The 27,771-nt window shown below is 40.5% G+C and overlaps 1 protein-coding gene, 42 non-coding genes and 4 pseudogenes across 43 annotated transcripts; 46 read left to right on the forward strand and 1 right to left on the reverse strand.

The window, feature by feature from the left end:
- Positions 1-584: 584 nt before the first annotated feature.
- LOC145624820 (uncharacterized) lies at positions 585-4,612 on the reverse strand. Its single transcript, XM_081677908.1, has 4 exons — positions 4,390-4,612; positions 3,967-4,282; positions 1,492-1,859; positions 585-1,357 (listed from the first exon to the last, which is right to left on the reverse strand). The coding sequence occupies exons 1-4, from the start codon at positions 4,610-4,612 to the stop codon at positions 585-587; spliced, it is 1,680 nt and encodes a 559-aa protein (XP_081534034.1).
- A 6,880-nt stretch (positions 4,613-11,492) lies between these two features.
- LOC145625643 (5S ribosomal RNA) lies at positions 11,493-11,610 on the forward strand (annotated as a pseudogene).
- A 191-nt stretch (positions 11,611-11,801) lies between these two features.
- LOC145625793 (5S ribosomal RNA) lies at positions 11,802-11,920 on the forward strand. Its single transcript, XR_014110696.1, has one exon. It is a non-coding gene; the product is annotated as a 5S ribosomal RNA (ribosomal RNA).
- A 199-nt stretch (positions 11,921-12,119) lies between these two features.
- Positions 12,120-12,238, forward strand: LOC145625958 (5S ribosomal RNA). Its single transcript, XR_014110848.1, has one exon. It is a non-coding gene; the product is annotated as a 5S ribosomal RNA (ribosomal RNA).
- Positions 12,239-12,436: 198 nt separating this feature from the next.
- LOC145625689 (5S ribosomal RNA) lies at positions 12,437-12,555 on the forward strand. Its single transcript, XR_014110597.1, has one exon. It is a non-coding gene; the product is annotated as a 5S ribosomal RNA (ribosomal RNA).
- Positions 12,556-12,753: 198 nt separating this feature from the next.
- Positions 12,754-12,872, forward strand: LOC145625607 (5S ribosomal RNA). Its single transcript, XR_014110532.1, has one exon. It is a non-coding gene; the product is annotated as a 5S ribosomal RNA (ribosomal RNA).
- Positions 12,873-13,069: 197 nt separating this feature from the next.
- LOC145625874 (5S ribosomal RNA) lies at positions 13,070-13,188 on the forward strand. Its single transcript, XR_014110772.1, has one exon. It is a non-coding gene; the product is annotated as a 5S ribosomal RNA (ribosomal RNA).
- A 198-nt stretch (positions 13,189-13,386) lies between these two features.
- Positions 13,387-13,505, forward strand: LOC145625981 (5S ribosomal RNA). The gene has a single exon (XR_014110870.1). It is a non-coding gene; the product is annotated as a 5S ribosomal RNA (ribosomal RNA).
- A 198-nt stretch (positions 13,506-13,703) lies between these two features.
- LOC145625639 (5S ribosomal RNA) lies at positions 13,704-13,822 on the forward strand (annotated as a pseudogene).
- Positions 13,823-14,023: 201 nt separating this feature from the next.
- On the forward strand, positions 14,024-14,142 carry LOC145625701 (5S ribosomal RNA). Its single transcript, XR_014110609.1, has one exon. It is a non-coding gene; the product is annotated as a 5S ribosomal RNA (ribosomal RNA).
- A 290-nt stretch (positions 14,143-14,432) lies between these two features.
- On the forward strand, positions 14,433-14,551 carry LOC145625608 (5S ribosomal RNA). Its single transcript, XR_014110533.1, has one exon. It is a non-coding gene; the product is annotated as a 5S ribosomal RNA (ribosomal RNA).
- Positions 14,552-14,750: 199 nt separating this feature from the next.
- Positions 14,751-14,869, forward strand: LOC145625582 (5S ribosomal RNA). The gene has a single exon (XR_014110514.1). It is a non-coding gene; the product is annotated as a 5S ribosomal RNA (ribosomal RNA).
- Positions 14,870-15,067: 198 nt separating this feature from the next.
- On the forward strand, positions 15,068-15,185 carry LOC145626027 (5S ribosomal RNA). Its single transcript, XR_014110910.1, has one exon. It is a non-coding gene; the product is annotated as a 5S ribosomal RNA (ribosomal RNA).
- A 199-nt stretch (positions 15,186-15,384) lies between these two features.
- Positions 15,385-15,503, forward strand: LOC145625746 (5S ribosomal RNA). Its single transcript, XR_014110652.1, has one exon. It is a non-coding gene; the product is annotated as a 5S ribosomal RNA (ribosomal RNA).
- Positions 15,504-15,701: 198 nt separating this feature from the next.
- LOC145625921 (5S ribosomal RNA) lies at positions 15,702-15,820 on the forward strand. The gene has a single exon (XR_014110814.1). It is a non-coding gene; the product is annotated as a 5S ribosomal RNA (ribosomal RNA).
- A 199-nt stretch (positions 15,821-16,019) lies between these two features.
- On the forward strand, positions 16,020-16,138 carry LOC145625724 (5S ribosomal RNA). The gene has a single exon (XR_014110631.1). It is a non-coding gene; the product is annotated as a 5S ribosomal RNA (ribosomal RNA).
- A 196-nt stretch (positions 16,139-16,334) lies between these two features.
- Positions 16,335-16,453, forward strand: LOC145625594 (5S ribosomal RNA). The gene has a single exon (XR_014110520.1). It is a non-coding gene; the product is annotated as a 5S ribosomal RNA (ribosomal RNA).
- A 197-nt stretch (positions 16,454-16,650) lies between these two features.
- On the forward strand, positions 16,651-16,769 carry LOC145625934 (5S ribosomal RNA). The gene has a single exon (XR_014110826.1). It is a non-coding gene; the product is annotated as a 5S ribosomal RNA (ribosomal RNA).
- A 201-nt stretch (positions 16,770-16,970) lies between these two features.
- Positions 16,971-17,089, forward strand: LOC145625992 (5S ribosomal RNA). The gene has a single exon (XR_014110880.1). It is a non-coding gene; the product is annotated as a 5S ribosomal RNA (ribosomal RNA).
- A 200-nt stretch (positions 17,090-17,289) lies between these two features.
- Positions 17,290-17,408, forward strand: LOC145625628 (5S ribosomal RNA). The gene has a single exon (XR_014110552.1). It is a non-coding gene; the product is annotated as a 5S ribosomal RNA (ribosomal RNA).
- A 199-nt stretch (positions 17,409-17,607) lies between these two features.
- On the forward strand, positions 17,608-17,725 carry LOC145625625 (5S ribosomal RNA). The gene has a single exon (XR_014110549.1). It is a non-coding gene; the product is annotated as a 5S ribosomal RNA (ribosomal RNA).
- Positions 17,726-17,926: 201 nt separating this feature from the next.
- On the forward strand, positions 17,927-18,045 carry LOC145625653 (5S ribosomal RNA). Its single transcript, XR_014110564.1, has one exon. It is a non-coding gene; the product is annotated as a 5S ribosomal RNA (ribosomal RNA).
- A 197-nt stretch (positions 18,046-18,242) lies between these two features.
- LOC145625886 (5S ribosomal RNA) lies at positions 18,243-18,361 on the forward strand. The gene has a single exon (XR_014110782.1). It is a non-coding gene; the product is annotated as a 5S ribosomal RNA (ribosomal RNA).
- A 194-nt stretch (positions 18,362-18,555) lies between these two features.
- Positions 18,556-18,674, forward strand: LOC145625811 (5S ribosomal RNA). Its single transcript, XR_014110713.1, has one exon. It is a non-coding gene; the product is annotated as a 5S ribosomal RNA (ribosomal RNA).
- Positions 18,675-18,873: 199 nt separating this feature from the next.
- Positions 18,874-18,992, forward strand: LOC145625735 (5S ribosomal RNA). Its single transcript, XR_014110641.1, has one exon. It is a non-coding gene; the product is annotated as a 5S ribosomal RNA (ribosomal RNA).
- A 196-nt stretch (positions 18,993-19,188) lies between these two features.
- Positions 19,189-19,307, forward strand: LOC145625595 (5S ribosomal RNA). Its single transcript, XR_014110521.1, has one exon. It is a non-coding gene; the product is annotated as a 5S ribosomal RNA (ribosomal RNA).
- A 197-nt stretch (positions 19,308-19,504) lies between these two features.
- Positions 19,505-19,623, forward strand: LOC145625946 (5S ribosomal RNA). Its single transcript, XR_014110837.1, has one exon. It is a non-coding gene; the product is annotated as a 5S ribosomal RNA (ribosomal RNA).
- Positions 19,624-19,824: 201 nt separating this feature from the next.
- On the forward strand, positions 19,825-19,943 carry LOC145626003 (5S ribosomal RNA). The gene has a single exon (XR_014110891.1). It is a non-coding gene; the product is annotated as a 5S ribosomal RNA (ribosomal RNA).
- Positions 19,944-20,143: 200 nt separating this feature from the next.
- Positions 20,144-20,262, forward strand: LOC145625629 (5S ribosomal RNA). Its single transcript, XR_014110553.1, has one exon. It is a non-coding gene; the product is annotated as a 5S ribosomal RNA (ribosomal RNA).
- Positions 20,263-20,460: 198 nt separating this feature from the next.
- On the forward strand, positions 20,461-20,578 carry LOC145625627 (5S ribosomal RNA). The gene has a single exon (XR_014110551.1). It is a non-coding gene; the product is annotated as a 5S ribosomal RNA (ribosomal RNA).
- A 201-nt stretch (positions 20,579-20,779) lies between these two features.
- LOC145625666 (5S ribosomal RNA) lies at positions 20,780-20,898 on the forward strand. The gene has a single exon (XR_014110575.1). It is a non-coding gene; the product is annotated as a 5S ribosomal RNA (ribosomal RNA).
- Positions 20,899-21,095: 197 nt separating this feature from the next.
- On the forward strand, positions 21,096-21,214 carry LOC145625898 (5S ribosomal RNA). Its single transcript, XR_014110793.1, has one exon. It is a non-coding gene; the product is annotated as a 5S ribosomal RNA (ribosomal RNA).
- Positions 21,215-21,408: 194 nt separating this feature from the next.
- Positions 21,409-21,527, forward strand: LOC145625928 (5S ribosomal RNA). The gene has a single exon (XR_014110820.1). It is a non-coding gene; the product is annotated as a 5S ribosomal RNA (ribosomal RNA).
- A 198-nt stretch (positions 21,528-21,725) lies between these two features.
- On the forward strand, positions 21,726-21,844 carry LOC145625617 (5S ribosomal RNA). The gene has a single exon (XR_014110542.1). It is a non-coding gene; the product is annotated as a 5S ribosomal RNA (ribosomal RNA).
- A 204-nt stretch (positions 21,845-22,048) lies between these two features.
- On the forward strand, positions 22,049-22,161 carry LOC145625644 (5S ribosomal RNA; annotated as a pseudogene).
- A 111-nt stretch (positions 22,162-22,272) lies between these two features.
- Positions 22,273-22,391, forward strand: LOC145625616 (5S ribosomal RNA). The gene has a single exon (XR_014110541.1). It is a non-coding gene; the product is annotated as a 5S ribosomal RNA (ribosomal RNA).
- A 156-nt stretch (positions 22,392-22,547) lies between these two features.
- LOC145625632 (5S ribosomal RNA) lies at positions 22,548-22,666 on the forward strand. Its single transcript, XR_014110556.1, has one exon. It is a non-coding gene; the product is annotated as a 5S ribosomal RNA (ribosomal RNA).
- Positions 22,667-22,865: 199 nt separating this feature from the next.
- On the forward strand, positions 22,866-23,012 carry LOC145625645 (5S ribosomal RNA; annotated as a pseudogene).
- Positions 23,013-23,096: 84 nt separating this feature from the next.
- Positions 23,097-23,215, forward strand: LOC145625606 (5S ribosomal RNA). Its single transcript, XR_014110531.1, has one exon. It is a non-coding gene; the product is annotated as a 5S ribosomal RNA (ribosomal RNA).
- A 155-nt stretch (positions 23,216-23,370) lies between these two features.
- LOC145625630 (5S ribosomal RNA) lies at positions 23,371-23,489 on the forward strand. Its single transcript, XR_014110554.1, has one exon. It is a non-coding gene; the product is annotated as a 5S ribosomal RNA (ribosomal RNA).
- A 199-nt stretch (positions 23,490-23,688) lies between these two features.
- Positions 23,689-23,807, forward strand: LOC145625770 (5S ribosomal RNA). The gene has a single exon (XR_014110674.1). It is a non-coding gene; the product is annotated as a 5S ribosomal RNA (ribosomal RNA).
- Positions 23,808-24,009: 202 nt separating this feature from the next.
- Positions 24,010-24,128, forward strand: LOC145625615 (5S ribosomal RNA). The gene has a single exon (XR_014110540.1). It is a non-coding gene; the product is annotated as a 5S ribosomal RNA (ribosomal RNA).
- A 199-nt stretch (positions 24,129-24,327) lies between these two features.
- On the forward strand, positions 24,328-24,446 carry LOC145625613 (5S ribosomal RNA). The gene has a single exon (XR_014110538.1). It is a non-coding gene; the product is annotated as a 5S ribosomal RNA (ribosomal RNA).
- Positions 24,447-24,643: 197 nt separating this feature from the next.
- On the forward strand, positions 24,644-24,762 carry LOC145625621 (5S ribosomal RNA). Its single transcript, XR_014110545.1, has one exon. It is a non-coding gene; the product is annotated as a 5S ribosomal RNA (ribosomal RNA).
- Positions 24,763-24,960: 198 nt separating this feature from the next.
- On the forward strand, positions 24,961-25,079 carry LOC145625805 (5S ribosomal RNA). The gene has a single exon (XR_014110707.1). It is a non-coding gene; the product is annotated as a 5S ribosomal RNA (ribosomal RNA).
- Positions 25,080-25,277: 198 nt separating this feature from the next.
- On the forward strand, positions 25,278-25,396 carry LOC145625611 (5S ribosomal RNA). Its single transcript, XR_014110536.1, has one exon. It is a non-coding gene; the product is annotated as a 5S ribosomal RNA (ribosomal RNA).
- Positions 25,397-25,593: 197 nt separating this feature from the next.
- LOC145625817 (5S ribosomal RNA) lies at positions 25,594-25,712 on the forward strand. Its single transcript, XR_014110719.1, has one exon. It is a non-coding gene; the product is annotated as a 5S ribosomal RNA (ribosomal RNA).
- The last annotated feature ends 2,059 nt before the right edge of the window (positions 25,713-27,771 follow it).

Here is a 27,771-nt window from a genome sequence, read left to right on the forward strand (position 1 = left end):
GCGGTTTTCTCCTGGTCATCCTTGTGCATGAGGATCTGGTTGTAACCACTGTAGGCGTCCATGAAGGATAGCAGCTCGTGCCCTGCTGTGGCGTCTACCATGGCATCAATATGAGGCAGAGGGAAAGAATCTTTTGGGCACGCCTTGTTGATGTCTGTAAAGTCTATGCAGATTCGCTATTTTCCATTTTTCTTCCTGACTACCACTACGTTGGCGAGCCACTCTGGGTACTTTACCTCTCTGATCTTCCCAGTCTTTAGTAGGTTTTGAATTTCCTAATTGATAATCTTGTTCCTTTCTGGCGCAAATTTCCTTCTCTTTTATTTTACTGGTATATGCATTGGATCCACGTTTAACTTGTGAGTAATTACGTCTGGAGGGATGCCCTTCATGTCTTCATGGGTCCAAGCGAACACATCTTTCTCTTCGTCTAGAAAGTCGTAAACTTGTTGTCTGAGTTCTGCCTTCAACTCCGATCCTATTCTGACTTTTTAATCTGAATGTTTGGGGTTCAACTGGACTTCTGTAGCTTCTTTTTCTTCTGCTATGCTCAACTTTTCTTGGCCCAGCTGACCCTCTGATTGCTATGTTGAACTCTTTTCTGCAGACGTTGCTTTCAATGCTATCTTGTAACACTCTTTAGCTTCCCTAGGATCTCCTCTGATTTCTTGAATACCCCACCTAGTAGGAAACTTAATGACTTGATGGTACGTAGAAGGGATGGCTTTCATCTCGTGTATCCAGGGTCTGCCCAAAATCATATTGTACGAAGATAGAGTGTCAATCACTAGGAACTTGACCTGTAGGTTGATCCCTTTTGCGTATGTTGCCAATGTGATCTCTCCACTTGTCTTTTTGGTTTCCCCACTGAATCCCACTAACATTGTTGACTTGTTAAAGATGTTCTTCTCATCTATGTTCATATGTTTCAGGATGTCAAGCATGATGATATTTGCAGAGCTTCCATTGTCAACTAGGATTCGTTTGATCATGCAGTTTCCCACTGGGAGTGAAATCACTAGACCGTCATGATGGCCTTCTACTGCATCGCTTTCTTCGAACATGATGGGGATGTCTATCTTAGATTTCTCCTTCTTGTCTGGTTGCTCCTTGTTACTTTCCTTTGCATGTCGCTTTGCTGCTGAATATGTTAAACCGCACACTTCAGACCTTCCTGATATGAAGCAGATGGTTTTGACGATTGGAGGCGGAGGAGGGGGACCTCCTTGCTTAGAATCTCTCTCCTTCCCTGAAGCTTTAGATCTATCTGACAGGAGCTCTTTGAGGTAGCCTTTCTTTAGCAAGTATGCGACTTCCTTTTTGAGCGCGACACATTCATCAGTAGTGTGACCGATATCTGAATGGAAATCACACTATCTGGATGGATCTTTCTTCTCTCCAGGCCTATCACTCCTTCTGGGCCATTGCACAGTATCTCCCATCTTATTCAGGGTCCTTATTACTCCTGCAGGATTAACATTGAAGTAGTACTATGTAGCTTAGGTGGGAGTTCAGGATCTTCCCTCCAATCAGAAAATTCTTCCTCAACAGCATTGACTGATCCCTCATCGAAGCGTGAACGCTGATACGGCTTGAATCGATGATCTCTTCTAGGAAAATTATTGCTCCTTCTTGACTGACGGTCTTCATCCTTTCTTAGCTCTGGAGTCTTTCTTGCATACACGTCTTCCTCAAATCTGACTTGAGCCATAGCCTTAGCTTGCACATCTTCAAAGGTTGCACAGGGATACTTGGTCAATTCTTTGTAGAGCTCACTGTGATCTAGCAACCCTCTTCTGAATGCTTCAATTGTTGTGGGAGCATCACACTTGTGTATCCCAATCTTTTCCCTGTTGAACCTGTTGAGATAATCTGTTATTTAGATGAAATACTACAAGAGGGGGGGTGAATTGTAGTATGGAGATTGCTAGTCACTTTTTGCGGAATTAAAAGAAACTTAACGCAATAGAGAAATAGTGCAAGAGAAATTTTACGAGGAAAACTTCCTAGGCCAAATAGGAAGTGAAAAACCTCGACCCAAAGGGATTTTGACTCAAAACATTCCACTAAAATAGGCCAACGACTCTGTTACAACCTATGAGGAACTTGAGCCTCTACCGAGTTCAATTCCTCAACGAACTCATATCCCCAACAACTATTCCCTCTAATAGTTGCAGCTCGAAATCTTCCCTTAAAGACCTCTCTTCTCACTCAAGACTTCACTCAAAACCTTACTCTTTTCTCTTTCTCTCAAGCTTCACTCAAACCCTTCTCTACATACAAAGAACTCACTCAAGTTCTCACCCCAATACAAGAGTTCACTCAAACCCTTATTAATTCCCCATTACAAGAGTTCACTCAAACCCTTAAACAACTCTCAAATACATATAAAAGATATAATGTATAAAACTAATATGTTGGACACTTTGAGATATGTAAGGAACTTGGAACCTGGAGGAACTGGCTCACCAACGTGGAGAGAAAATATATTTCTTTTCTACTGCTCTACCACTTTGGATAAACTCCATTATGGAATGACTCAATTAAGCCAGACAGTTTGGAATGAATGAAAACTTCTCTTTTTATAGTGCTTCAAAGACAAACCCATTCACCCCATGATCTTCAACCATAATAGTAGTGCTTCCTAAATTCTAGGCATTATCTCCATTAACTCCATGAACATAAGAAGTAATGGAAGACATGGATTGGAGTTAAAAACATGTTCTCCATGATCTCCTTATTTTTCTCCAGTAAAAAGCTGTTTCAAATTAAACGTGAAAAGTAATTTTTATTTTTCCAAAAACTTAATAAATAAAAATAGAAAATACAAGAAAATAAAATACTAACCAAATCAGATTTTTATCAATTAAAAACTGATTCAGAATTTATTCATTAAGAATAAATATTTTATAAAAATATTTTATCCCAAAATAACTATCCTATTTAATTTGAAATATTAAACCAATTAGAGATTAGATAGGAAACAACCTAAAACATATCCCTAAAATATAGGAGAAAATAAAGAGAATAAAATATCATTTTGACTAAAAAGAAAATCAGATTTTATTTTTTAAAAACTTATCTTTTATAAAATAAAATCTATTTAAAATAAATTATACCAAGTCAAAACTAATTACCTAGAAAGTAGGCAAAGATAATGCAATGACTACTAACATGGAAAACTAACTTCTAGTGCTGTGTAAACGTGTGTTTCTCTTATACACGAATTTTAGACTCACCCGTAAGGAACTGGCTGGTCAGCAACACCCAGTTCCTTCCAGACTGTCAGTTCCTTCGAGACTGAAGTTCCAATTTAGTTCCATAGGCATGTTCCAAACAATTTCTCGTGTCCAACATACTTACATGATTCCTAGAAAAATATGCTCCTATTTTTCTGTCTTGAAGCTTCTACTCCAAAGCTTCTGTTCCTTCAAAGGAACTTCTCTTCTCTTGTCTTCACTTACGAATTGCTGCTTATTCCTTGCAAAGAACTACTTCTCATTCTTCTTAGGAACTGCATACAAAGTCTAACAATACGTTTGTACGTTTAGACTTCTTCTCTTTGTGTTCCCCCTTGGAAACTCTTCTTCTCTTTGTGTTCCCCCTGAGGAACTTAAGCACGATCCATACATTGTATGTTGGAACCATCTTCAATAATGATCTAACCTGTACTCAATCATCTTCTTGCTTCATGACTTGTTCATGCACATCTCAATACACATGTTAGTTAGATAAGCATCATTTGTTCACAATCATCAAAACCTTACAACATAATCCCTCAAGGATTCACCGTGTCTTTGCACAACACGGTATAGATCTGAAGACTGCTTCTCTATTTTCCTGCTGCTGGCGAACTGGATCTTGAATAGGTTCACCATTCTTGCAAAAGATCGGATTGTCCCATTATCTAAATTAATGAACCAAGTTAGAGCTGGACCTGATAATGTGGCTCCAAAGCCTTTGCACGTGATAGCCTCTCTGATGTCTCTATGGATTGAGCTTGTCATCATCTTTTGCTTGTAGAGGGACACGTGCTCATCTGGGTCTGTTGTTCCATCGTACATAGCCATGTTGGGTGTGTTGAACCTCTTTGGCACCTCTACCATGGCGATCTCTTCTGAGAAAGGAGACTCTATATAGCCATCTGACGCCTCTTCCTCCATGGGTTTTGGCATTCCGGGAATCTTGGCGATCTTGGCCTCAATTGCTTTAAGGTACTCTTTGACCACCTTCTCTATCTTTCCTTCCTCGGGTCCTTCCTGGATGCTCTTCTTGTGAGTTCCTGCATCCAAAGAGTCTAGATCCAGGGCTGTTTCCCTAGTGTTAGATCCTTTTTCCCCCTGTTAGGGGTGTGAAAAGTTCCTGACATATCAAGCTGCATGGCTATACTTTCAGTGTTCTTTCTGGTGTTAACGGTTTTAGAAGCCACTGATTGTATTTGGCTACGGAGGGCTTCATTTTGTTTGGTGAGACTGGTGAGTTTGGCTTCAGTTTGAATCTTTTGGGCCAACAGTGTTTCAATTTGGCTTTTTTGCTGGTCTAGGGTTTGACGGAATGCATTCATTCCCTCATTGATTTCGGCTATGGTAAAGGGTACTTGGTGCCCAGTCATGGTGTTTGTCTTGGTTATTGACGGATTGGTAGGTTAATTGATTATCAGCCCCACGGTGGGCGCCAAATTGTTTAGGCAAATCTCAATAAGGACATTTAAGAATTTGCTAGGTTTGAGGGGTAATAACAATTATTCTACCAATAGCATATGAAATAATTAAGAACGATATTGAATCAACAAGTAGGCAATAAATATTCAATTATATAAAGAAGATGAGTTTAGAGATACAATACTGAGTAAGGACAGGCCTTCCTGTTCAGTAGAGATGCAATTTCGTAGATAAAAGCAGAGTAATTTTATTATATTTAAGTGTATGCGTGAGTACATGAATGCTAAGAATGTCTAATTATGCTTATTTATACCTAGGGATCACTAGGGTTTACAAATATCTTCAGAATATATTTGAAATTAGGAAGATTTTCTTGATTTATCTTCTTCCCTGTTCTGTAGGTGTATCTTTGGCAAGTATCTCTTTGATTGATATGTATGATGCTGCTTTCCTTGTTTACTTCAATCAAGCCGTTTTGCATATTTTTGCTGACTTATTGGTCTTGGATTGATGCCCAAGATGTAATGGGTCGTATGGTAATACGGGCCCAACAATTGCCCCTAATTTTTATTTTCAATTATTTGGAAGTGAAAATTACTTAAAAAGTCGTTGGGAGGATTTTGAAATTTTCATAAATAACTTCAATGGTTAGCAAAATAGGAAACGTGATGGCAGTTTAAGGCAACTTCCTCGATAATCGTTCGTGGCGGTTTATTTCTTTTTTGGTATTTATTGGGTGTGCAGGCTCTTGTCTAATCACTTCATTGCTTTGCCCCAATTTCGGTTTTCACCAGGTATTTTCTCTTCTCTCTCTGTTTCCTCTGTTTCTTTGCTTCGTTGTTTTTCTTTTTGTTTTGCGATGGGTGGTCATGTGAAAGTGGTGTTTGCTGGGGTGGATGAGGGTGTGAAAAAGCCTAACTTGGTGGCGCAGAACGTCTTCCCTGCTAAGGATGTCTATCCTTCTACCATCACGAAAGAGGAAGTGCAGAACATCGCTGCTATTGCGCGATTCCCTGATGGGGTTGTGGTGAAGATCCCATCTTCTAGGGAGAGGGCTGATTGGACTGCCCCTGGTTGGGTGTGTTTCTTCGAGTACCCTTTTGTAATTGGGCATACTTTCCCTTTTTCTGCTCTCGTTCGTCAATTTCTTTCTAGGGTTAGGGTTTCACCTTGTCAGTTACTGCCCCAAACTTGGAGGGTTTTGCGAATTTTGGACTTGCTAAGTGCAAAATTGGGTATAGAGCTTGATGTAAGGGATTTGTGTTATCCTTACACTATTAGGACCAGTGGTAAGGGTCGGGTTGGTATTCGTTTGAAGGATGGCGTTGGTCCTTTGGTGATTGACTTGGAGAAGGCGTTTGATAAGAAGTGGTATCACAAGTTCTTCTTTACGAGGATTGACTCGTTGGGTGATGATTGTGATTTTTTTATTGACACTTTTGAGGCTGAAGGTATTTTGTTTTCTTATTCTCCTATGTTCTGCTCTCCTTCTTTGTTGATTTGGGCTTATTTGCTTGATGGTTGCAGTGAGTAAATTGAAGCAGCGTTCTCAATCTCCGTCCCTGATAGACAAGTTGTACGAGTTGAGTGTAGACGAGAGATCCTTCATCAAGTTGACGCAATCAGAGGCGGTTATCCAGATCAAGTCTTTGGACGATTCTGATTCTGAGCAGAAAGTTGCCCCAACTATGTCTCAAGGTATGTTCTTCTTTTTTCCTTTTCTGTTTGTGGTTTTTGTTGTGTTGCTTCCTGTGGATGTGTCCTGTTGCAAAATTGTTTTGCCTTTGTTAAATATTTATTTGGCTCTTAATTTGTTTATCCTTTCTGAGGTGGTTATCTGTTTTGTTGAGTATATTTGTTGTATTCCTTGTTGTGTGCGTTTGTCATGTTCCCTGTTACATCCCCTTTTGAATTCTGCCATGTTCCTTGCAGATACTTCGAGGTCACTAAGGTCTCATGACCTTATTAGCTCATCTTCCCTTCTGGGCCGCCTTAAACGCCGCTCTTCTCCTCCAACTACTGAGGCTGTTCCTCTCAATACGGTGGCTCCAAAGAGCGGTGCTCCTCCGCCTCCACCCCGTACCGGCCTCAAGAGGAAGCTGGGGGTGCCTATTGATGTTGATGCTTCTGATTTCTCTTTTGATTCCTTGGCTCCGCATGTGGACACCTTGCTATTTCCGTCCTTCAAGGATCGCCAATCCTCGCAGACCTTTGCTGATCTTTCTCAAGAGGCTGCTGTGCAGTCTTTCCAGGTATGGTATACTCCGAAAAAAAAGAAATTTAATAAACATGATTAGAAACGGATTGTGCATTCCTTACTTGATTCCGTGTTCTGCAGAGCCTTCAGTCTTGCTTGGGCGTACTGGGCAAAGTGTCTGAGTTTACTCGAGCGTATGAGGCTATGAAGAAGGAGTGTGATGCTCTTTCTGATAAGTACAAGGCTGCTACTGAGGCTTTAAAGACTGAACGTGCTAGGCACAGGGATTGCATTGCTGAACGTGACGGGCTGAAGAGGACCTTGAAGGAGGCTGGAAACGAGGCTGTTGATGCTGCAGCGTATTACTTTGGGAAAGCTCGTCTTGAAATGATGGAGGAATTTCAGCAAGGAAAACATGAGGCCTGGGATTATGAGGCTGACAAGGCTGCTTTTGAGGTTGCATTTCCTGCAGGGACTGCTGCTCCTGGCACATTGTTGCTGAGTTATGCTGATGAGGAAGTGAATTCTCCTCACAACACCGAGGTTAAGGATGTCCCAGAGAGTACGAAGCCTGTTGCTGAGGAAGTGGTCCTTGCTGACAACAATGATGAGAATTAGTTTCAATGGTGCTGTGTCACCTTTAAAAATTTGTTAAATTTGAAGGATGTTTGTTTTTACTGCCTTGGTGCAGTTGGATAATTTGTTTTGTCTTTGTGCTACATTTCTGTAGCTGGATATTTTGTTTATTTTGTTGCTCTGCAACTAAGTATTTCTGTCTCCTTTTTGCTATGCGGATTTGTATTTATGCTTCTTATTGTCTCATTGTTGTCTTATAATCGTATTGCAGTTGTATTACAGTTGTAATATGAATGTAGTGTTGCTTACATGTGTTTGCTTGCTCTGCGAGGATAGTTGGTTTGTTTCTTGCAGGGATGGTTAACCTTTGCTCTGTGCTGGTCTGTTGTGCTTTTGCCTAGTAATGTAGGTAATGTTCCTTGCAAAACAGAATAAGGTGAGGGGTGGCTGTGGGTTTCCCCAACGGCCCTCCGATGCCAAAGTCAGTACTCGTAATGATCATAAATTGAATTGACAAAGTGTAAGTAAAGAGAAGTACCTTTCGTGCTGATTTTGGTTGTTGGAGATTTTTGTGTTTTTCTTCTTTTTTTTTTGTTTTTGGTAAAAACAAGACAAAATTGAAATGCTAACTACGTACCTTCGCTTCTTCAGAAATGATATAGCTTTAAATGTGTTGCATTCCAGCTTCGCTGTACTTCTTTTCCTTCTGCATTTCTGAGTCTGTAAGCTCCATTGCCTACTACCTTAGTGATCTCGTAGGGTCCTTCCTAGTTGGGTGCTAGCTTCCCTGCGTTTACTTCCTTGGTGTTTTCGTATACCTTTCTAAGAACCCAATCTCCTAGTTTGAAGACTTTTGTTCTGACGTTCTTATTGAAAGATCTTGCTACCTCTTGTTGGTATGCTGCCATTCTCATTTGTGCATCTTTTCTAAGTTCTTTTACTGTATCTAGGTTGTGGATTAATTCTGCTTGGTTCCTTTCTTCTGTCATTAACCCATACCTTGCTGTGGGGACTTCTACCTTTGTTGGGATCACTGCTTCACATCCGTACACTAATGAGAATGGAGTGTGGCCTGTGGCGCCTTTTGGAGTTGTTCTATTTGCCCACAATATGTTGGGTAGTTCGTCTGCCCATTTCCCTTTGGCTCCTTCTAGCCTTTTCTTCATGTTACCTATAAGGACTTTGTTGCTTGATTCTGCATGTCCATTTGCTTGTGGGTACCTGGGTGTGGATGTGATGAGGGAGATGTTCCATTCCTTACAGAACTTGGTGGTCTTATTGCTGATGAATTGGGATCCATTGTCCGTGATGATCTCTGCTGGTACCCCGAATCTACTTAGAATGTTTCTTTTTATAAACGAGATGACATGCTTATCCTTGATTTCCTTGTATGCTTCTGCTTTGATCCATTTCAAAAAGTAATCTGTCATTGCTAAGAAGTATACTCTCTGTCCTGATGATGGAGGTAGCTTTACTATATCCATTCCCCACTTCATAAATGGCCAAGGCGTCAATGTTGGATGTAACTCTTCCGATGGCCTGTGTGTCAAGGGTGCGTGCTTTTGGAATGCTAGACATTTCTTGGCGAACTCTGCTGCGTCCTTTCTCATGCTGGGCCAGTAGTATCCCATTCTGAGTGCTCTGTTGGCTAGGTTCCTTCCTCCGGAATGATTTCCACATTCTCCGCTATGTAAGGATTGTAGGACTTGCTGAGATTCTTTTTCTTCTAGGCATCGTAAGAAAGGTCCTGCTGCAGATTTCTTGAAGAGTACATTGCTGATCAGACAATACTTGGAGGCTTTCTGAGCAAACGCTTGAGCTGCTACCTTCCCTGTTGGTTTTGTCTTGCCCAAGAGGTATTCTTTCAATGGTGTTATCCAGCTGTTGTCTTCCTCTTCTGTAAAGTTTGCTTGAACTTCAGAAACACTCATTGTTGATTCTTTCTCTATGGCCGGAAAGAGTACGTGTACTAGAGGGATAGTTCCAAATTCTTCCGGGTTGATGTTCGATCCCAAGTTTGCCAGGGCGTCTGCTTCAGTGTTCAAGTTTCTGGGCACTTGTTCTATTTTGAATTCCTTGAACTCTTTAATGAGCTTCTTTGCGACTTCCAGGTAAGCTATCATTCTGGCGTTCTTTGCTGCATACTCTCCGTTGATTTGGTTTACCATAAGCAAGGAGTCTGAAATTACCTCTAGGTGTTGTATCTTCATGTCCTTTGCAATGGTTAATCCTGTGATTAGTGCTTCATATTCAGCTTCATTATTGGTAGCTTTGAAGTTGCACCTTATTGCTTGTGCTATCTTGTCTCCTTGGGGTGATGTCAGTACGACTCCCAAGCCCACTCCACGTATGTTTGCTACGCCATCTGTGTGGAGTATCCATTTCTGTGTAGCTTTCGGTTCTTGTAACGTCAGTACTTCCTTCTGTGCTTCTTCCTCAAGGGTAGGGCTGAAGTCTGCTACGAAGTCTGCCAAGGCTTGTGATTTGACTGCCGTCCTGGGTTCGTATTGTATATCGTACCTGCTCAAGTGTAAGGCCCATTTCTCCATCCTTCCAGACATCTCTGGCTTTCTCATGATAGCTTTGATGGGATAGTTGGTACGTACTCGTATGGAGTGGCTTTCAAAGTATGGGCGTAGCTTTACTAAAGCAATGAATAAGGCTAAAATGATTTTCTCTAATGATGCGTACCTCGTTTCTGCACTAAGTAGGGTTTTGCTTACGTAGTAGATTGGGAACTGTTCTTTGTCTTCCTCCCTTGCGAGAACTGCGCCGACTGTCCCTTCAGACACTGCGAGGTACAACTGAAGTGGTTCTCCTTCTTTGGGTTTGGAGAGAATCAACGGGTTGGCTAAATATTCTTTCAGTTTCTGGAATGCTTCGTCGTGCTCTTGTTCCCACTTGAATTCCTTATTCTTCTTCAATACTTCGTAAAAGGCTTTATTCTTGTCTGAAGATTTTGAGATGAACCTGTTCAATGCTGCAATATTCCCTGTTACGCTTTGTACATCCTTCTTGGACTTTGGTCGCTCTAGATCTAGGATGGCTTTGACTTGGTCTGGGCTGGCTTCTATTCCTCTTTGAGTGACCATGTATCCTAGGAACTTTCCTGAATGTACTCCAAATGTGCATTTTGTGGGGTTTAACTTCATGCCGTACCGCTTCAAGATGGCAAATGCTTCTCTAAGGTCCTTGACGTGATCTTCTGCCTTTTTGGACTTAACTACCATGTCATCAATGTAGACTTCCATTGTGTTCCCAATCTTCTCTTCAAACATCTTGTTCACCAACCTCTAGTATGTTGCTCCTGCGTTCTTCAATCACAAAGGCATTACCTTATAGCAATATATTCCTTGACTGGTAATGAAAGCGGTTTTCTCCTGGTCATCCTTGTGCATGAGGATCTGGTTGTAACCACTGTAGGCGTCCATGAAGGATAGCAGCTCGTGCCCTGCTGTGGCGTCTACCATGGCATCAATATGAGGCAGAGGGAAAGAATCTTTTGGGCACGCCTTGTTGATGTCTGTGAAGTCTATGCAGATTCGCTATTTTCCATTTTTCTTCCTGACTACCACTACGTTGGCGAGCCACTCTGGGTACTTTACCTCTCTGATCTTCCCAGTCTTCAGTAGGTTTTGAATTTCCTAATTGATAATCTTGTTCCTTTCTGGCGCAAATTTCCTTCTCTTCTATTTTACTGGTATATGCATTGGATCCACGTTTAACTTGTGAGTAATTACGTCTGGAGGGATGCCCTTCATGTCTTCATGGGTCCAAGCGAACACGTCTTTCTCTTCGTCTAGAAAGTCGTAAACTTGTTGTCTGAGTTCTGCCTTCAACACCGATCCTATTCTGACTTTTTAATCTGAATGTTTGGGGTTCAACTGGACTTCTGTAGCTTCTTTTTCTTCTGCTATGCTCAACTTTTCTTGGCCCAGCTGACCCTCTGATTGCTATGCTGAACTCTTTTTTGCAGATGTTGCTTTCAATGCTTTCAAGCTGTTTTGCATATTTTTGCTGACTTATTGGCCTTGGATTGATGCCCTAAATGTAATGGGTCGTATGGTAATACGGGCCCAACACACCGGATCCCATCAGAACTCCGCAGTTAAGCGTGCTTGGGCGAGAATAGTAATAGGATGGGTGACCTCCTGGGAAGTCCTCGTGTTGCACCCCTTTATTGCCGAATTGGGAAATTTAATTTGTTTTTGGTTATATGGAGATGAGAAATGGTTTGAGGCGCGTAGATATCGAAAAAATAATAAGTTTGAAAAAAAAATGTTTAATTCGGACGATCAGGCACAAAGTTAAGGCATTACGAAGGAAATCAAGGGACGGAAAGGGTATAAATACAAATTAGCGCTATTGGGTTCGATCATACCAGCACTAATGCACCAGATCCCATCAGAACTCCGCAGTTAAGCGTGCTTGGGCGAGAGTAGTACTAGGATGGGTGACCTCCTGGGAAGTCCTCGTGTTGCACCCCTTTTTTGCCGAATTGGGAAATTTAATTTGTTTTTGGTTATATGGAGATGATAAATGGTTTGAGGCGCGTAGATCTCGAAAAAATAATAAGTTTGAAAAAAAAAATGTTTAATTCGGACGATCGGGCACAAAGTTAAGGCATTACGAAGGAAATCAGGGGACGGAAAGGGTATAAATACAAATTAGCGCTATAAGTAAATAGGTGCGATCATACCAGCACTAATGCACCGAATCCCATCAGAACTCCGCAGTTAAGCGTGCTTGGGCGAGAGTAGTACTAGGATGGGTGACCTCTTTGGAAGTCCTCGTGTTGCACCCCTTTTTTGCCGAATTGGGAAATTTAATTTGTTTTTGGTTATATGGAGATGAGAAATGGTTTGAGGCGCGTAGATCTCTAAAAAATAATAAGTTTGAAAAAGAAAATGTTTCATTCGGACGATCGGGCACAAAGTTAAGGCATTACGAAGGAAATCAGGGGACGGAAAGGGTATAAATACAAATTAGACTATAAGTAAATGGGTGCGATCATACCAGCACTAATGCACCGGATCCCATCAGAACTCCGCAGTTAAGCGTACTTGGGCGAGAGTAGTACTAGGATGGGTGACCTCTTTGGAAGTCCTCGTGTTGCACCCCATTTTTGCCGAATCGGGAAATTTAATTTTTTTTTGGTTATATGGAGATGAGAAATAGTTTGAGGCGCGTAGATCTCGAAAAAATAATAAGTTTGAAAAAAAAATGTTTAATTCGGAAGATCGGGCACAAAGTTAAGGCATTACGAAGGAAATCAGGAGACGGAAAGGGTATAAATACAAATTAGCGCTATAAGTAAATGGGTGCGATCATACCAACACTAATGCACCGGATCCCATCAGAACACCGCAGTTAAGCGTGTTTGGGCGAGAGAAGTACTAGGGTGCGTGACCTCATGGGAAGTCCTCGTGTTGCATCCCTTTTTTGCCGAATTGGGAAATTTAATTTGTTTTTTGTTATATGGAGATGAGAAATGGTTTGAGGCGCGTAGATCTCGAAAAAATAATAAGTTTGAAAAAAAAATGTTTCATTCGGACGATCGGGCACAAAGGTAAGGCATTGCGAAGGAAATCAGGGGACGGAAAGGGTAGAAATACAAATTAGACTATAAGTAAATGGGTGCGATCATACCAGCACTAATGCACCGGATCCCATCAGAACTCCGCAGTTAAGCGTACTTGGGCGAGAGTAGTACTAGGATGGGTGACCTCCTGGCAAGTCCTCGTGTTGCACCCCATTTTTGCCGAATCGGGAAATTAAATTTGTTTTTGGTTATATGGAGATGAGAAATAGTTTGAGGCGCGTAGATCTCGAAAAAATAATAAGTTTGAAAAAAAAAAGTTTAATTCGGAAGATCGGGCAGAAAGTTAAGGCATTACGAAGGAAATCAGGAGACGGAAAGGGTATAAATACAAATTAGTGCTCTAAGTAAATGGGTGCGATCATACCAGCACTAATGCACCGAATCCCATCAGAACTCTGCAGTTAAGCGTGCTTGGGCGAGAGTAGTACAAGGATGGGTGACCTCCTGGGAAGTCCTCGTGTTGCACCCCTTTTTTGCCGAATTGGGAAATTTAATTTGTTTTTGGTTATATGGAGATGAGAAATGGTTTGAGGCGCGTAAATCTCGAAAAAATAAAAAGTTTAAAAAAAAAATGTTTAATTCGGACGATTGGGCACAAAGTTGAGGCATTACAAAGGAAATCAGGGGACGGAAAGGGTATAAATACAAATTAACGCTATAAGTAAATGGGTGCGATCATACCATCACTAATGCACCGCATCCCATCAAAACTCCGCAGTTAAGCGCGCTTGGGCAAGAATAGTATTAGGATGGGTGACCTCCTGGGAAGTCCTCGTGTTGCACATCTTTTTTGCCGAATCGGGAAATTTAATTTGTTTTTGGTTATATGGAGATGAGAAATGGTTTGAGGCGCGTAGATCTCGAAAAAATAAAAAGTTTGAAAAAAAAAATGTTTAATTCGGACGATCGGGCACAAAGTTAAGGCATTACGAAGGAAATCAGGAGACGGAAAGGGTATATAAATACAAATTAGCGCTATATGTTATTGTGTGCGATCATACCAGCACTAATGCACCGGATCCCATCAGAACTCCGCAGTTAAGCGTGCTTGGGCGAGAGTAGTACTTGGATGGTTGACCTCCTGCGAAGTTCTCGTGTTGCACCCCTTTTTTGCCGAATTAAGAAATTTAATTTGTTTTTGGTTATATGGAAATGACAAATGGTTTGAGGCGCGTAGATCTCGAAAAAATAATAAATTTTTAAAAAAAATGTTTAGGGTTTAGCGTGCTTAGGAGAGAGTAGTACTAGGATGGTTTACCTCGGCACGTAGATCTCGAAAAAATAATAAGTTTAAAAAAAAAAGTTTTAATTCGGACGATCAACACAAAGTTAAGGCATTACGAAGGAAATCAGGGGACGGAAAGGGTATAAAAAAAAATAAGCGCTATAAGTAAATGGGTGCGATCATACCAGCACTAATGCACCGGATCCCATCAGAACTTCGCAGTTAAGCGTGCTTGGGCGAGATTAGTACTAGGCTGTTTGACCTCCTGCGAAGTCCTCGTGTTGCACCCCTTTTTTGCCGAATTGGGAAATTTAATTTGTTTTTGGCTATATGGAGATGAGAAATAGTTTGAGGCGCGTAGATCTCGAAAAAATAATAAGTTTGAAAAAAAAAATGTTTCATTCGGACGATCGGGCACAAAGCTAAGGCATTATGAAGGAAATCAGGAGACGGAAAGGGTATAAATAAAAATTAGCGCTATAAGTAAATGGGTGCGATCATACCAGCACTAATGCACCGGATCCCATCAGAACTTCACAGTTAAGCGTGCTTGGGCGAGAGTAGTACTAGGCTGGTTGACCTCCTGCGAAGTCCTCGTGTTGCACCCCTTTTTTGCCGAATTGGAAAATTTAATTTGTTTTTGGCTATATGGAGATGAGAAATAGTTTGAGGCGCGTAGATCTCGAAAAAATAATAAATTTGAAAATAAAGTGTTTAATTCGGACGATCGGGCACAAAGTTAAGGCATTACGAAGGATATCAAGGGACGGAATGGGTATAAATACAAATTAGCGCTATACGTTAATGGGTGCGATCATACCAGCACTAATGCTTGGATCCCATCAGAACTCCGCAGTTAAGCGTGCTTGGGCGAGAGTAGTACTAGGATGGGTGACCTCTTGGGAAGTCCTCGTGTTGCACCCCTTTTTCGCCGAATTGGGAAATTAAATTTGTTTTTTATTATATGGAGATGAGAAATGGTTTGAGGCGCGTAGATATCCAAAAACTAATAAGTTTGAAAAAAAAATTGTTTAATTCGGACGATCGGGCACAAAGTTAAGGCATTACGAAGGAAAGCAGGGGTCGAAAAGGGTATAAATACAAATTAGCGCTATAAGTAAATGGGTGCGATCATACCAGCACTAAAGCACCAGATCCCATCAGAACTCCGTAGTTAAGCGTGCTTGGGCGAGAGTAGTACTTGGATGGGTGACCTCCAGCGAAGTCCTCGTGTTGCACTCCTTTTTTGCCGAATTGGGAAATTTAATTTGTTTTTGGTTATATAGAGATGAGAAATGGTTTGAGGCGCGTAGATCTTGAAAAAATAATAAATTTGAAAAAAAAATGTTTAATTCAGACGATCAGGCACAAAATTAAGGCATTACGAAGGATATCAGAAGACGGAATGGGTATAAATACAAATTAGCGCTATATGTTATTGTGTGCGATCATACCAGCACTAATGCACCGGATCCCATCAGAACTCCGCAGTTAAGCGTGCTTGGGCGAGAGTAGTACTAAAATGGGTGAACTCCTGGGAAGTCCTCGTGTTGCACCCCTCTTTTGTCGAATTGGGAATTTTTATTTGTTTTTTATTATATGGAGATGAGAAATTGTTTGAGGCGCGTAGATCTCTAAAAAATAATAAGTTTGAAAAAAAAATTGTTTAATTCGGACGATCGGTTACAAAGTTAAGGCATTACGAAGGAAATCAGGGGTAGGAAAGGGTATACATACAAATTAGCGCTATAAGTAAATGGTTGCGATCATACCAGCACTAAAGCACCGGATCCCATCAGACCTCCGCAGTTAAGCGTGCTTGGGCGAGAGTAGTACTTGGATGGGTGACCTCCTGCGAAGTCCTCGTGTTGCACTCCTTTTTTGCCGAATTGGGAAATTTAATTTGTTTTTGGTTATATGGAGATGAGAAATGGTTTGAGGCGCGTAGATCTCAAAAAAATAATAAATTTGAAAAAAATGTTTGATTCGGACGATCAGGCACAAAATTAAGGCATTACGAAGGATATCAAAAGACGGAATGAGTATAAATACAAATTAGCGCTATATGTTAATGGTTGCGATCATACCAGCACTAATGCACCGGATCCTATCAGAACTCCGCAGTTAAGCGTGCTTGGGCGAGAGTAGTACTAGGATGGTTGACCTCCTACGAAGTCCTCGTGTTGCACCCCTTTTATGCTGAATTGGGAAATTTAATTTGTTTTTGGCTATTTGGAGATGAGAAATGGTTTGACGCGCGTAGATCTCGAAAAAATAATAAATTTGAAAAAAAATGTTTAATTCGGACGATCGGGCACAAAGTTAAGGCATTACGAAGGATATCAGGAGACGGAAAGGGTATAAATACAAATTAGAGCTATATGTTATTGTGTGCGATCATACCAGCACTAATGCACCGGATCCCATCAGAACTCGGCAGTTAAGCGTGCTTGGGCGAGAGTAGTACTAGGATGGGTGACCTTCTAGGAAGTCCTCGTGTTGCACCCCTCTTTTGTCGAATCGTGAATTTTTATTTGTTTTTAGTTATATGGAAAAGAGAAATGGTTTGAGGCGCGTAGATCTCGAAAAAAATAATAAGTTTTAAAAAAAAAATTGTTTAATTCGGACGATCGGGCATAAAGTTAAGGCATTACGAAGGAAATCAGGGGTCGGAAAGAGTATAAATACAAATAATCGCTATAAGTAAATGGGTGCGATCATACCAGCACTAAAGCACCGGATCCCATCAGAACTCCGCATTTGAGCGTGCTTGGGCGAGAGTAGTACTTGGATGGGTGACCTCCTGCGAAGTCCTCGTGTTGCACCCCTTTTTTGCCAAATTGAGAAATTTAATTTGTTTTTGGTTATATGGAGATGAGAAATGCTTTGAGGCACGTAGATCTCGAAAAAAATGATAAATTTGAAAAAATAAATGTTTAATTTGGACGATCAGGCACAAAATTAAGGCATTACGAAGGATATCAGGTGACGGAATGGGTATAAATACAAATTAGCGCTATATGTTAATGGGTGCGATCATACCAGCACTAATGCACCGGATCCCATCAGAACTCCGCAGTTAAGCATGCTTGGGCAAGAGTAGTACTAGGATGATTGACCTCCTACGAAGTCCTCTTGTTGCACCCCTTTTTTGCCGAATTGGGAAATTTAATTTATTTTTGGCTATATGGAGATGAGAAATAGTTTGAGGCGCGTAGATCTCGAAAAATTAATAAATTTGAAAAAAAAAATGTTTAATTCAGACGATCGGGCACAAAGTTAAGGCATTACGAAGGATAATAGGGGACGGAATGGGTATAAATACAAATTAGTGCTATATGTTAATGGGTGCGATCATACCAGCACTAATGCTTGGATTTCATCAGAACTCCGCAGTTAAGCGTGCTTGGGCGAGAGTAGTACTAGGATGGGTGACCTCCTAGGAAGTCCTCGTGTTCCACCCCTTTTTTTGCTGAATTGGGAAATTAAATTTGTTTTTGATTATATGGAGATGAGAAATGGTTTGAGGCGCGTAGATCTCGAAAAAATAATAAGTTTGAACAAAAAACTTGTTTAATTCGGACGATCGGGCAGAAAGTTAAGGCATTACGAAGGAAATCAGGAGTCGGAAGGGGTATAAATACAAATTAGCGCTATAAGTAAATGGGTGCGATCATACCAGCACTAAAGCACCGGATCCCATCAGAACTCCGCAATTAAGCGTGCTTGGGCGAGAGTAGTACTTGGATGGGTGACCTCCTGCGAAGTCCTCGTGTTGCACTCCTTTTTTGCCGAATTGGGAAATTTAATTTGTTTTTGTTATATGGAGATGAGAAATGGTTTAAGGCGCGTAGATCTCGAAAAAATAATAAATTTGAAAAAAAAATGTTAAATTCGGACGATCAGGCACAAAATTAAGGCATTACGAAGGATATCAGGAGACGGAATGGGTATAAATACAAATTAGCGATATATGTTATTGTGTGCGATCATACCAGCACTAATGCACCGGATCCCATCGGAACTCCGCAGTTAAGCGTGCTTGGGCGAGAGTAGTACTAGGATTGGTGACCTCCTGGGAAGTCCTCGTGTTGCACCCCTCTTTTGTCGAATTGGGAATTTTTATTTGTTTTTGGTTATATCGAGATGAGAAATGGATTGAGGCGCGTAGATCTCGAAAAAAAATAAGTTTGAAAAAAATATTGTTTAATTCAGACGATCGGGCACAAATTTAAGGCATTACGAAGGAAATCAGGGGTCGGAAAGGGTATAAATACAAATTAGCGCTATAAGTGGGTGCGATCATACCAGCACTAAAGCACCGGATCCCATCAGAACTCCGCAGTTAAGCGTGCTTGGGCGTGAGTAGTACTTGTATGGGTGACCTTCTGGGAAGTCCTCGTGTTGCACCCCTCTTTTGTCGAATTGGGAATTTTTATTTGTTTTTTATTATATGGAGATGAGAAATTGTTTGAGGCGCGTAGATCTCAAAAAAATAATAAGTTTGAAAAAAAAATTGTTTAATTCGGACGATCGGTTACAAAGTTAAGGCATTACGAAGGAAATCAGGGGTAGGAAAGGGTATACATACAAATTAGCGCTATAAGTAAATGGTTGCGATCATACCAGCACTAAAGCACCGGATCCCATCAGACCTCCGCAGTTAAGCGTGCTTGGGCGAGAGTAGTACTTGGATGGGTGACCTCCTGCGAAGTCCTCGTGTTGCACTCCTTTTTTGCCGAATTGGGAAATTTAATTTGTTTTTGGTTATATGGAGATGAGAAATGGTTTGAGGCGCGTAGATCTCAAAAAAATAATAAATTTGAAAAAAATGTTTGATTCGGACGATCAGGCACAAAATTAAGGCATTACGAAGGATATCAAAAGACGGAATGAGTATAAATACAAATTAGCGCTATATGTTAATGGTTGCGATCATACCAGCACTAATGCACCGGATCCTATCAGAACTCCGCAGTTAAGCGTGCTTGGGCGAGAGTAGTACTAGGATGGTTGACCTCCTACGAAGTCCTCGTGTTGCACCCCTTTTATGCTGAATTGGGAAATTTAATTTGTTTTTGGCTATTTGGAGATGAGAAATGGTTTGACGCGCGTAGATCTCGAAAAAATAATAAATTTGAAAAAAAATGTTTAATTCGGACGATCGGGCACAAAGTTAAGGCATTACGAAGGATATCAGGAGACGGAAAGGGTATAAATACAAATTAGAGCTATATGTTATTGTGTGCGATCATACCAGCACTAATGCACCGGATCCCATCAGAACTCGGCAGTTAAGCGTGCTTGGGCGAGAGTAGTACTAGGATGGGTGACCTTCTAGGAAGTCCTCGTGTTGCACCCCTCTTTTGTCGAATCGTGAATTTTTATTTGTTTTTAGTTATATGGAAAAGAGAAATGGTTTGAGGCGCGTAGATCTCGAAAAAAATAATAAGTTTTAAAAAAAAAATTGTTTAATTCGGACGATCGGGCATAAAGTTAAGGCATTACGAAGGAAATCAGGGGTCGGAAAGAGTATAAATACAAATAATCGCTATAAGTAAATGGGTGCGATCATACCAGCACTAAAGCACCGGATCCCATCAGAACTCCGCATTTGAGCGTGCTTGGGCGAGAGTAGTACTTGGATGGGTGACCTCCTGCGAAGTCCTCGTGTTGCACCCCTTTTTTGCCAAATTGAGAAATTTAATTTGTTTTTGGTTATATGGAGATGAGAAATGCTTTGAGGCACGTAGATCTCGAAAAAAATGATAGATTTGAAAAAATAAATGTTTAATTTGGACGATCAGGCACAAAATTAAGGCATTACGAAGGATATCAGGTGACGGAATGGGTATAAATACAAATTAGCGCTATATGTTAATGGGTGCGATCATACCAGCACTAATGCACCGGATCCCATCAGAACTCCGCAGTTAAGCATGCTTGGGCAAGAGTAGTACTAGGATGATTGACCTCCTACGAAGTCCTCTTGTTGCACCCCTTTTTTGCCGAATTGGGAAATTTAATTTATTTTTGGCTATATGGAGATGAGAAATAGTTTGAGGCGCGTAGATCTCGAAAAATTAATAAATTTGAAAAAAAAATGTTTAATTCAGACGATCGGGCACAAAGTTAAGGCATTACGAAGGATAATAGGGGACGGAATGGGTATAAATACAAATTAGTGCTATATGTTAATGGGTGCGATCATACCAGCACTAATGCTTGGATTTCATCAGAACTCCGCAGTTAAGCGTGCTTGGGCGAGAGTAGTACTAGGATGGGTGACCTCCTAGGAAGTCCTCGTGTTCCACCCCTTTTTTTGCTGAATTGGGAAATTAAATTTGTTTTTGATTATATGGAGATGAAAAATGGTTTGAGGCGCGTAGATCTCGAAAAAATAATAAGTTTGAACAAAAAACTTGTTTAATTCGGACGATCGGGCAGAAAGTTAAGGCATTACGAAGGAAATCAGGGGTCGGAAGGGGTATAAATACAAATTAGCGCTATAAGTAAATGGGTGCGATCATACCAGCACTAAAGCACCGGATCCCATCAGAACTCCGCAATTAAGCGTGCTTGGGCGAGAGTAGTACTTGGATGGGTGACCTCCTGCGAAGTCCTCGTGTTGCACTCCTTTTTTGCCGAATTGGGAAATTTAATTTGTTTTTGTTATATGGAGATGAGAAATGGTTTAAGGCGCGTAGATCTCGAAAAAATAATAAATTTGAAAAAAAAATGTTAAATTCGGACGATCAGGCACAAAATTAAGGCATTACGAAGGATATCAGGAGACGGAATGGGTATAAATACAAATTAGCGATATATGTTATTGTGTGCGATCATACCAGCACTAATGCACCGGATCCCATCGGAACTCCGCAGTTAAGCGTGCTTGGGCGAGAGTAGTACTAGGATTGGTGACCTCCTGGGAAGTCCTCGTGTTGCACCCCTCTTTTGTCGAATTGGGAATTTTATTTGTTTTTGGTTATATTGAGATGAGAAATGGATTGAGGCGCGTAGATCTCGAAAAAAAAATAAGTTTGAAAAAAATATTGTTTAATTCAGACGATCGGGCACAAATTTAAGGCATTACGAAGGAAATCAGGGGTCGGAAAGGGTATAAATACAAATTAGCGCTATAAGTGGGTGCGATCATACCAGCACTAAAGCACCGGATCCCATCAGAACTCCGCAGTTAAGCGTGCTTGGGCGTGAGTAGTACTTGTATGGGTGACCTTCTGGGAAGTCCTCGTGTTGCACCCCTCTTTTGTCGAATTGGGAATTTTTATTTGTTTTTGGTTATATGGAGATGAGAAATGGTTTGAGGCGCGTAGATCTCGAAAAAATAATAAGTTTGAAAAAAAAATGTTTAATTCGGACGATTGGGCACAAAGTTAAGGCATTACGAAGGAAATCAGGGTACGGAAAGCGTATAAATACAAATTAGCGCTATAAGTAAATGGGTGCGATGATACCAGCACTAAAGCATCGGTTCCCATCAGAACTCTGCAATTAAGCGTGCTTGGGCGAGAGTAGTACTTGGATGGGTGACCTCCTGCGAAGTCCTCGTGTTGCACCCCTTTTTTGCCAAATTGGGAAATTTAATTTGTTTGGTTATATGGAGATGAGAAATGGTTTGAGGTGCGTAGATCTCGAAAAAATAATAAATTTGAAAAAAAAAATGTTTAATTCGGACGATCAGGCACAAAATTAAGGCATTACGAAGGATATCAGGAGATGGAATGGGTATAAATACAAATTAGCGCTATATGTTAATGGGTGCGATCATACCAGCACTAATGCACCGGATCCCATCAGAACTCCGCAGTTAAGCGTGCTTGGGCGAGAGTAGTACTAGGATGGGTTACCTCGGCGCGTAGATCTCGAAAAAATAATAAGTTTGAAAAAAAAAAAATTTAAGTCGGACGATCGGGCACAAAGTTAAGGCATTACGAAGGAAATCAAGGGACGGAAAGGGTATAAATACAAATAAGCGTTATAAGTAAATGGGTGCGATCATACCAGCACTAATGCACCGGATCTCATGAGAACTCCGCAGTTAAGCGTGCTTGGGCGAGAGTAGTACTAGGATGGGTGACCTCCTAGGAAGTCCCTGTGTTACAAACCTTTTTTGCTGAATGGTTTGAGGCGCTTAAATCTCGAAAAAATAATAAGTTTGAAAAAAAATTGTTTAATTCGGACGATCGGGCACAAAGTTAAGGCATTACGAAGGAAATCAGGGGTCGGAAAAGGTGTAAATACAAACTAGCGCTATAAGTAAATGGGTGCGATAATACCATCACTAATGCACCAGATCCCATCAGAACTTCGCAGTTAAGCGTGCTTGGGCGAGAGTAGTACTAGGATGATTGACCTCCTACGAAGTCCTCGTGTTGCACCCCTTTTTTGCCGAATTGGGAAATTTAATTTATTTTTGGCTATATGGAGATGAGAAATAGTTTGAGGCGCGTAGATCTCGAAAAATTAATAAATTTGAAAAAAAAAATGTTTAATAAAGACGATCGGGCACAAAGTTAAGGCATTACGAAAGATATCAGGGGACGGAATGGGTATAAATACAAATTAGCGCTATATGTTAATGGGTGCGATCATACCAGCACTGATGCACCGGATCCCATCAGAACTCCGCAGTTAAACGTGCTTGGGCGAGAGTAGTACTAGGATGGGTTACCTCGGCACGTAGATCTCGAAAAAATAATAAATTTGAAAAACTTTTTTTTGTATTCTGAGGATCAGGCAAAAAGTTAAGGCATTACGAAGGAAATCAAGGGACGGAAAAGGTATTAATACAAATTAGCGCTATAAGTAAATGGGTGCGATCATACCAGCACTAATGCACCGGATCTCATGAGAACTCCGCAGTTAAGTGTGCTTGGGCGAGAATAGTACTAGGATGGGTGACCTCCTGGGAAGTCCTTGTGTTACATACCTTTTTTTCCGAATGGTTTGAGGGGCGTAAATCTCGAAAAAATAATAAGTTTGAAAAAAAATTGTTTAATTCGGACGATCGGGCACATGTTAAGGCATTACGGAGTAAATCAGGGGTCGGAAAGGGTGTAAGTAAAAACTAGCGCTATAACTAAATGGGTGCGATTATACCAGCACTAATGCACTAGATCCCATCAGAATTTCGCATTTAAGCGTGCTTGGGCGAGAGCAGTACTAGGATGGTTGACCACCTGCGAAGTCCTCGTGTTGCACCCCTTTTTTGCCGAATTGAGAAATTTAATTTGTTTTTGGCTATATGGAGATGAGAAATAGTTTGAGACGCGTAGATCTCGAAAAAATAATAAATTTGAAAAAAAAAATGTTTAATTCGGACGATCGGGCACAAAGTTAAGGCATTACGAAGGAAATCAGGAGACGGAAAGGGTATAAATACAAATTAGCGCTATAAGTAAATGGGTGCGATCATACCAGCACTAATGCACCGGATCCCATCTGAATTCCGCAGTTAAGTGTGCTTGGGCGAGAGTAGTACTAGGATGGGTGACCTCCTGAGAAGTCCTTGTGTTGCACCCTTTTTTTGCCGAATTGGGAATTTTAATTTGTTTTTGGTTATATGGAGATGAGAAATGGTTTTAGGCGCGTAGAACTCGAAAAAATAATAAGTTTAAAAAAAAATTAAAGGTTTAATTCGGACGATCGGGCACAAAGTTAAGGCATTACGAAGGAAATCAGGAGACGGAAAGGGTATAAATACAAATCAGTGCTATAAGTAAATGGGTGCGATTATACCAGCACTAATGCACTGGATCCCATTAGAACTCCGCAGTTAAGCGTGCTTAGGCGAGAGTAGTACTAGGATAAGTGACCTCCTGGGAAGTCCTCGTGTTGCACCCCTTTTTTGTCGAATTGGGAATTTTAATTTGTTTTTGGTTATATGGAGTTGAGAAATGGTTTGAGGCTCGTAGATCTCGAAAAAATAATAAGTTTGAAAAAAAAAATGTTTAATTCAAACGATCGGGCACAAAGTTAAGGCATTACGAAGGAAATCAGGGGACGGAAAGGGTATAAATACAAATTAGCGCTATAAGTAAATGGGTGCGATCGTACCAGCAATAATGCACCGGAACCCATCAGAGCTCCGCAGTTAAGCGTGCTTGGGCGAGAGTAGTACTAGGATAGGTGACCTCCTGGGAAATCCACGTGTTGCACCCTTTTTTGCCGAATTGGGAATTTTAATTTGTTTTTGGTTATATGGAGATGAGAAATGGTTTGAGGCGCGTAGATCTCGAAAAAATAATAAGTTTGAAAAAAAAAATGTTTAATTCGGATGATCGGGCACAAAGTTAAGACTTACGAAGTAAATCAGGAGACGGAAAGGGTATAAATACAAATTAGCTCTATAAGTAAATGGGTGCGATCATACCAGCACTAATGCACTGGTTCCCATCAGAACTCCGCAGATAAGTGTGCTTAGGCGAGAGTAGTACTAGGATGGGTGACCTCCTTGGAAGTCCTTGTGTTGCACCCCTTTTTTGCCGAATTGGGAATTTTAATTTGTTTTTGGTTATATGGAGTTGAGAAATGGTTTGAGGCTCGTTGATCTCGAAAAAATAATATGTTTGAAAAAAAAATGTTTAATTCGGACGACCGGGCACAAAGTTAAGGCATTACGAAGGAAATCAGGGGACGGAAAGGGTATAAATAAAAATTAGCGCTATAAGTAAATGGGTGCGATCATACCAGCACTAATGCACCGGATCCCATCAGAACTCCGCAGTTAAGCATGCTTGGGTGAGAGTAGTACTCAGATGGGTGACCTCCTGGGAAGTCCTCGTGTTGCACCCCTTTTTTTCCGAATTGGGAATTTTAATTTGTTTTTGGTTATATGGAGTTGAGAAATGGTTTGAGGCTCGTAGATCTCGAAAATATAATAAGTTTGAAAAAAAACTAATTAATTCGGATGATCGGGCACAAAGTTAAGACATTACGAAGAAAATCAGGGGACGGAAAGGGAATACATAAAAATTAGCGCTATAAGTAAATGGGTGCGATCATACCAGCACTAATGCACCGGTTCCCATCAGAACTCTGCAGTTAAGCGTGCTTGGGCAAGAGTAGTACTAGGATAGGTGACCTCCTTGGAAGTCCTCGTGTTGCACCCCTTTTTTGCCGAATTGGAAATTTTAATTTGTTTTTAGTTATATGGAGATGAGAAATGGTTGATGCGCGTAGATCTCAAAAAAATAATAAGTTTGAAAAAAAAATGTTTAATTCGGATGAACGGGCACAAAGTTAAGGCATTACGAAGGAAATCAGGGGACGGAAAGGGTATAAATACAAATTAGCGCTATAAGTAAATGGGTGCGATCATACCAACACTAATGCACCGGATCCCATCAGAACTCCGCAGTTAAGTGTGCTTGGGCGAGAGTAGTACTAGGATGGGTGACCTCTTGAGAAGTCCTTGTGTTGCACCCCTTTTTTGCCGAATTGGGAATTTTAATTTGTTTTTGGTTATTGTTGAGTCACTTAAGGTTTTGAGTGATGACAAACAGCTGACTAGCTGGTTCTTGTTGGTTTTATATTATATCAACTGACATTTTGAACAGGAACAGCTATCCCAAGTACTTGAGGCAATATGAAGTTCTTTTGAATCAAAGCATTCAAGAAATCTGTATCAGAATGTTCTATCAAGGAAGGCCGTCAAGACTTGAAGATTATGAAGTCTCTCAGATTAGGATAGTTGATCTGTGTAGTCTTTATAATGTTAAGTGTGCATGGATGTTTGTACGTGAGCTATCTGTATCCCTTACTTAGAATATTTAGTGTTGTAGAGATCAGGAAAAGTTGACCTGATCTCTAGGACACTAACAGGTTGGGAAACAGCTGCTTCGTAGCTTGTTTCATGAACCTGGACATTAGTTCAGTAAATATTTTCTGGAATATATATTTCCTATCCTTAGAGAATATTTACTAAACTAATTGATTCAGTTTATGCAGAGTTGGAGATGAATTATTTCGCATATAACTTAGAATATATTATTCTACCCATTTATGGAAAGTAGAATAATATCTTAGAATATCTCTTATTTACAAAATAAAAGATATTCTATTTACCTAAGTTATGATCTGAAAAGATTACGAAAGAATTCATCTCCCAACCTTATAAAAGCATAAACTCGATCAGAATTTCGAGTGAGCTTTTCTGAAAAAAAATTCTCTATCTTTAAAAGCTCGAAATACACTCTAAGGGAAATAGTTAGTTCATCTCTTACAAACTATTTATGCACACAGTAAGAATTGTTTTGTAATTATCTCTTGTAAGCTTTGAGTGGAAGCATTTAGAGGGAAACAAAGGGTTTGTATTGAATCACTAAGAGGTTAGTGATTGGGTAGCATTTACGAGTGTGAGTGCAAGTGCTTGTGAGTTCAAGTGCGAAGTGACACCTAGAGTTAGGTGTGGGGATCACGAGTGTGATCATTTGTAATTGCTTTTGTTTTTCAGAGTTGATTAATAAAAGTAATTAGGGTAGTGGAGGACGTAGGCTCAGAGTTGAGCTGAACCTCGTTAAATCTTTGTGTTGATTATTTATTGTATTTTCTGTTTCCGCTGCAGGACCAGTTCATCATCTGGTCCCCCTACATAAATAGAAGAAAATCCAATAATTTCTAACACTGCCCTGTACTCAATTCAACCCCCCCTTCTTGAGTACCAGCTGCACTTTCAATTGGTATCAGAGCCTCGGCTTCTTGTAAGGGTAACACCTAGAGAAGTAGATCATGAGTACTCAGGAAATGAATGCTATGGGATATGACAACAAGACACCAAAGTTCAATGGGAAGAACTATGCATGGTGGAAGAACAGAATCAAGAACATCATCATTGGCATTGATTATGAATGCTGGTTGGTTGTTAAGAATGGTCCCTTGACCATTGAGAAGTCTGATCCAGAAGGGAAGCTAGTCCCAAAGACTGAAGATGAATACATCTCCACTGATTACAAAAAGCTGGAGAAAAATGCTAAGGCTATGTCAATACTGCAACAGGCTATTGCTGAGAATGAGACAAACAGGATCTCAGCATGCACCACTGCCAAGGAGATCTGGGATACCCTTGAACTTGCCTTTGAGGGTACCAATGAGGTAAAGAGGTCTAAAATTGATTTACTTATGTCAAAATATGAATCTTTTAATATGTTTAAGGATGAAGATATTAATACTTGTTTTGGTAGATTCATGACTATTGTAAATGATTTAAAATCTCTTGGTAAAAGCTTTACTGATGAAGATCTTGTTAGAAAGATTTTGAGAAGTTTGACAGGTGAATGGACTCCCAAGGTTACAGCCATTTATGAAGCAAAGGATCTTTCAATTCTATCAGTTGAACAGTTGATAGGTTCCCTCTTGACCCATGAAATGCTGGTTGGATCTAAGTCAGAGAAGGTACCAGCAAAAGGAATTGCACTAAAGGGAACAGTCGAAGATGAGGATGATGAGATAGGAATGATGGCTAGAAGGTTTGAAAGAAGTTTCAGAA

Source organism: Chenopodium album, chromosome 3 (assembly GCF_948465745.1).
Source record: "Chenopodium album chromosome 3, dcCheAlbu1.1, whole genome shotgun sequence".
Taxonomy (NCBI): Eukaryota; Viridiplantae; Streptophyta; class Magnoliopsida; order Caryophyllales; family Amaranthaceae; genus Chenopodium; species Chenopodium album.

Excerpts from the sequence above, each read along its gene's own strand:
- LOC145624820 (XM_081677908.1), bottom strand. The coding sequence starts at position 4,612 with ATGACTGGGCACCAAGTACCCTTTACCATAGCCGAAATCAATGAGGGA. Across the intron at positions 1,860-3,966 it reads GACATCAGAGAGGCTATCAC|GTTCAACAGGGAAAAGATTG; the intron begins GTGCAAAGGCTT and ends TTATCTCAACAG. Across the intron at positions 1,358-1,491 it reads ACTCCCACCTAAGCTACATA|ATATCGGTCACACTACTGAT; the intron begins GTACTACTTCAA and ends ATTTCCATTCAG.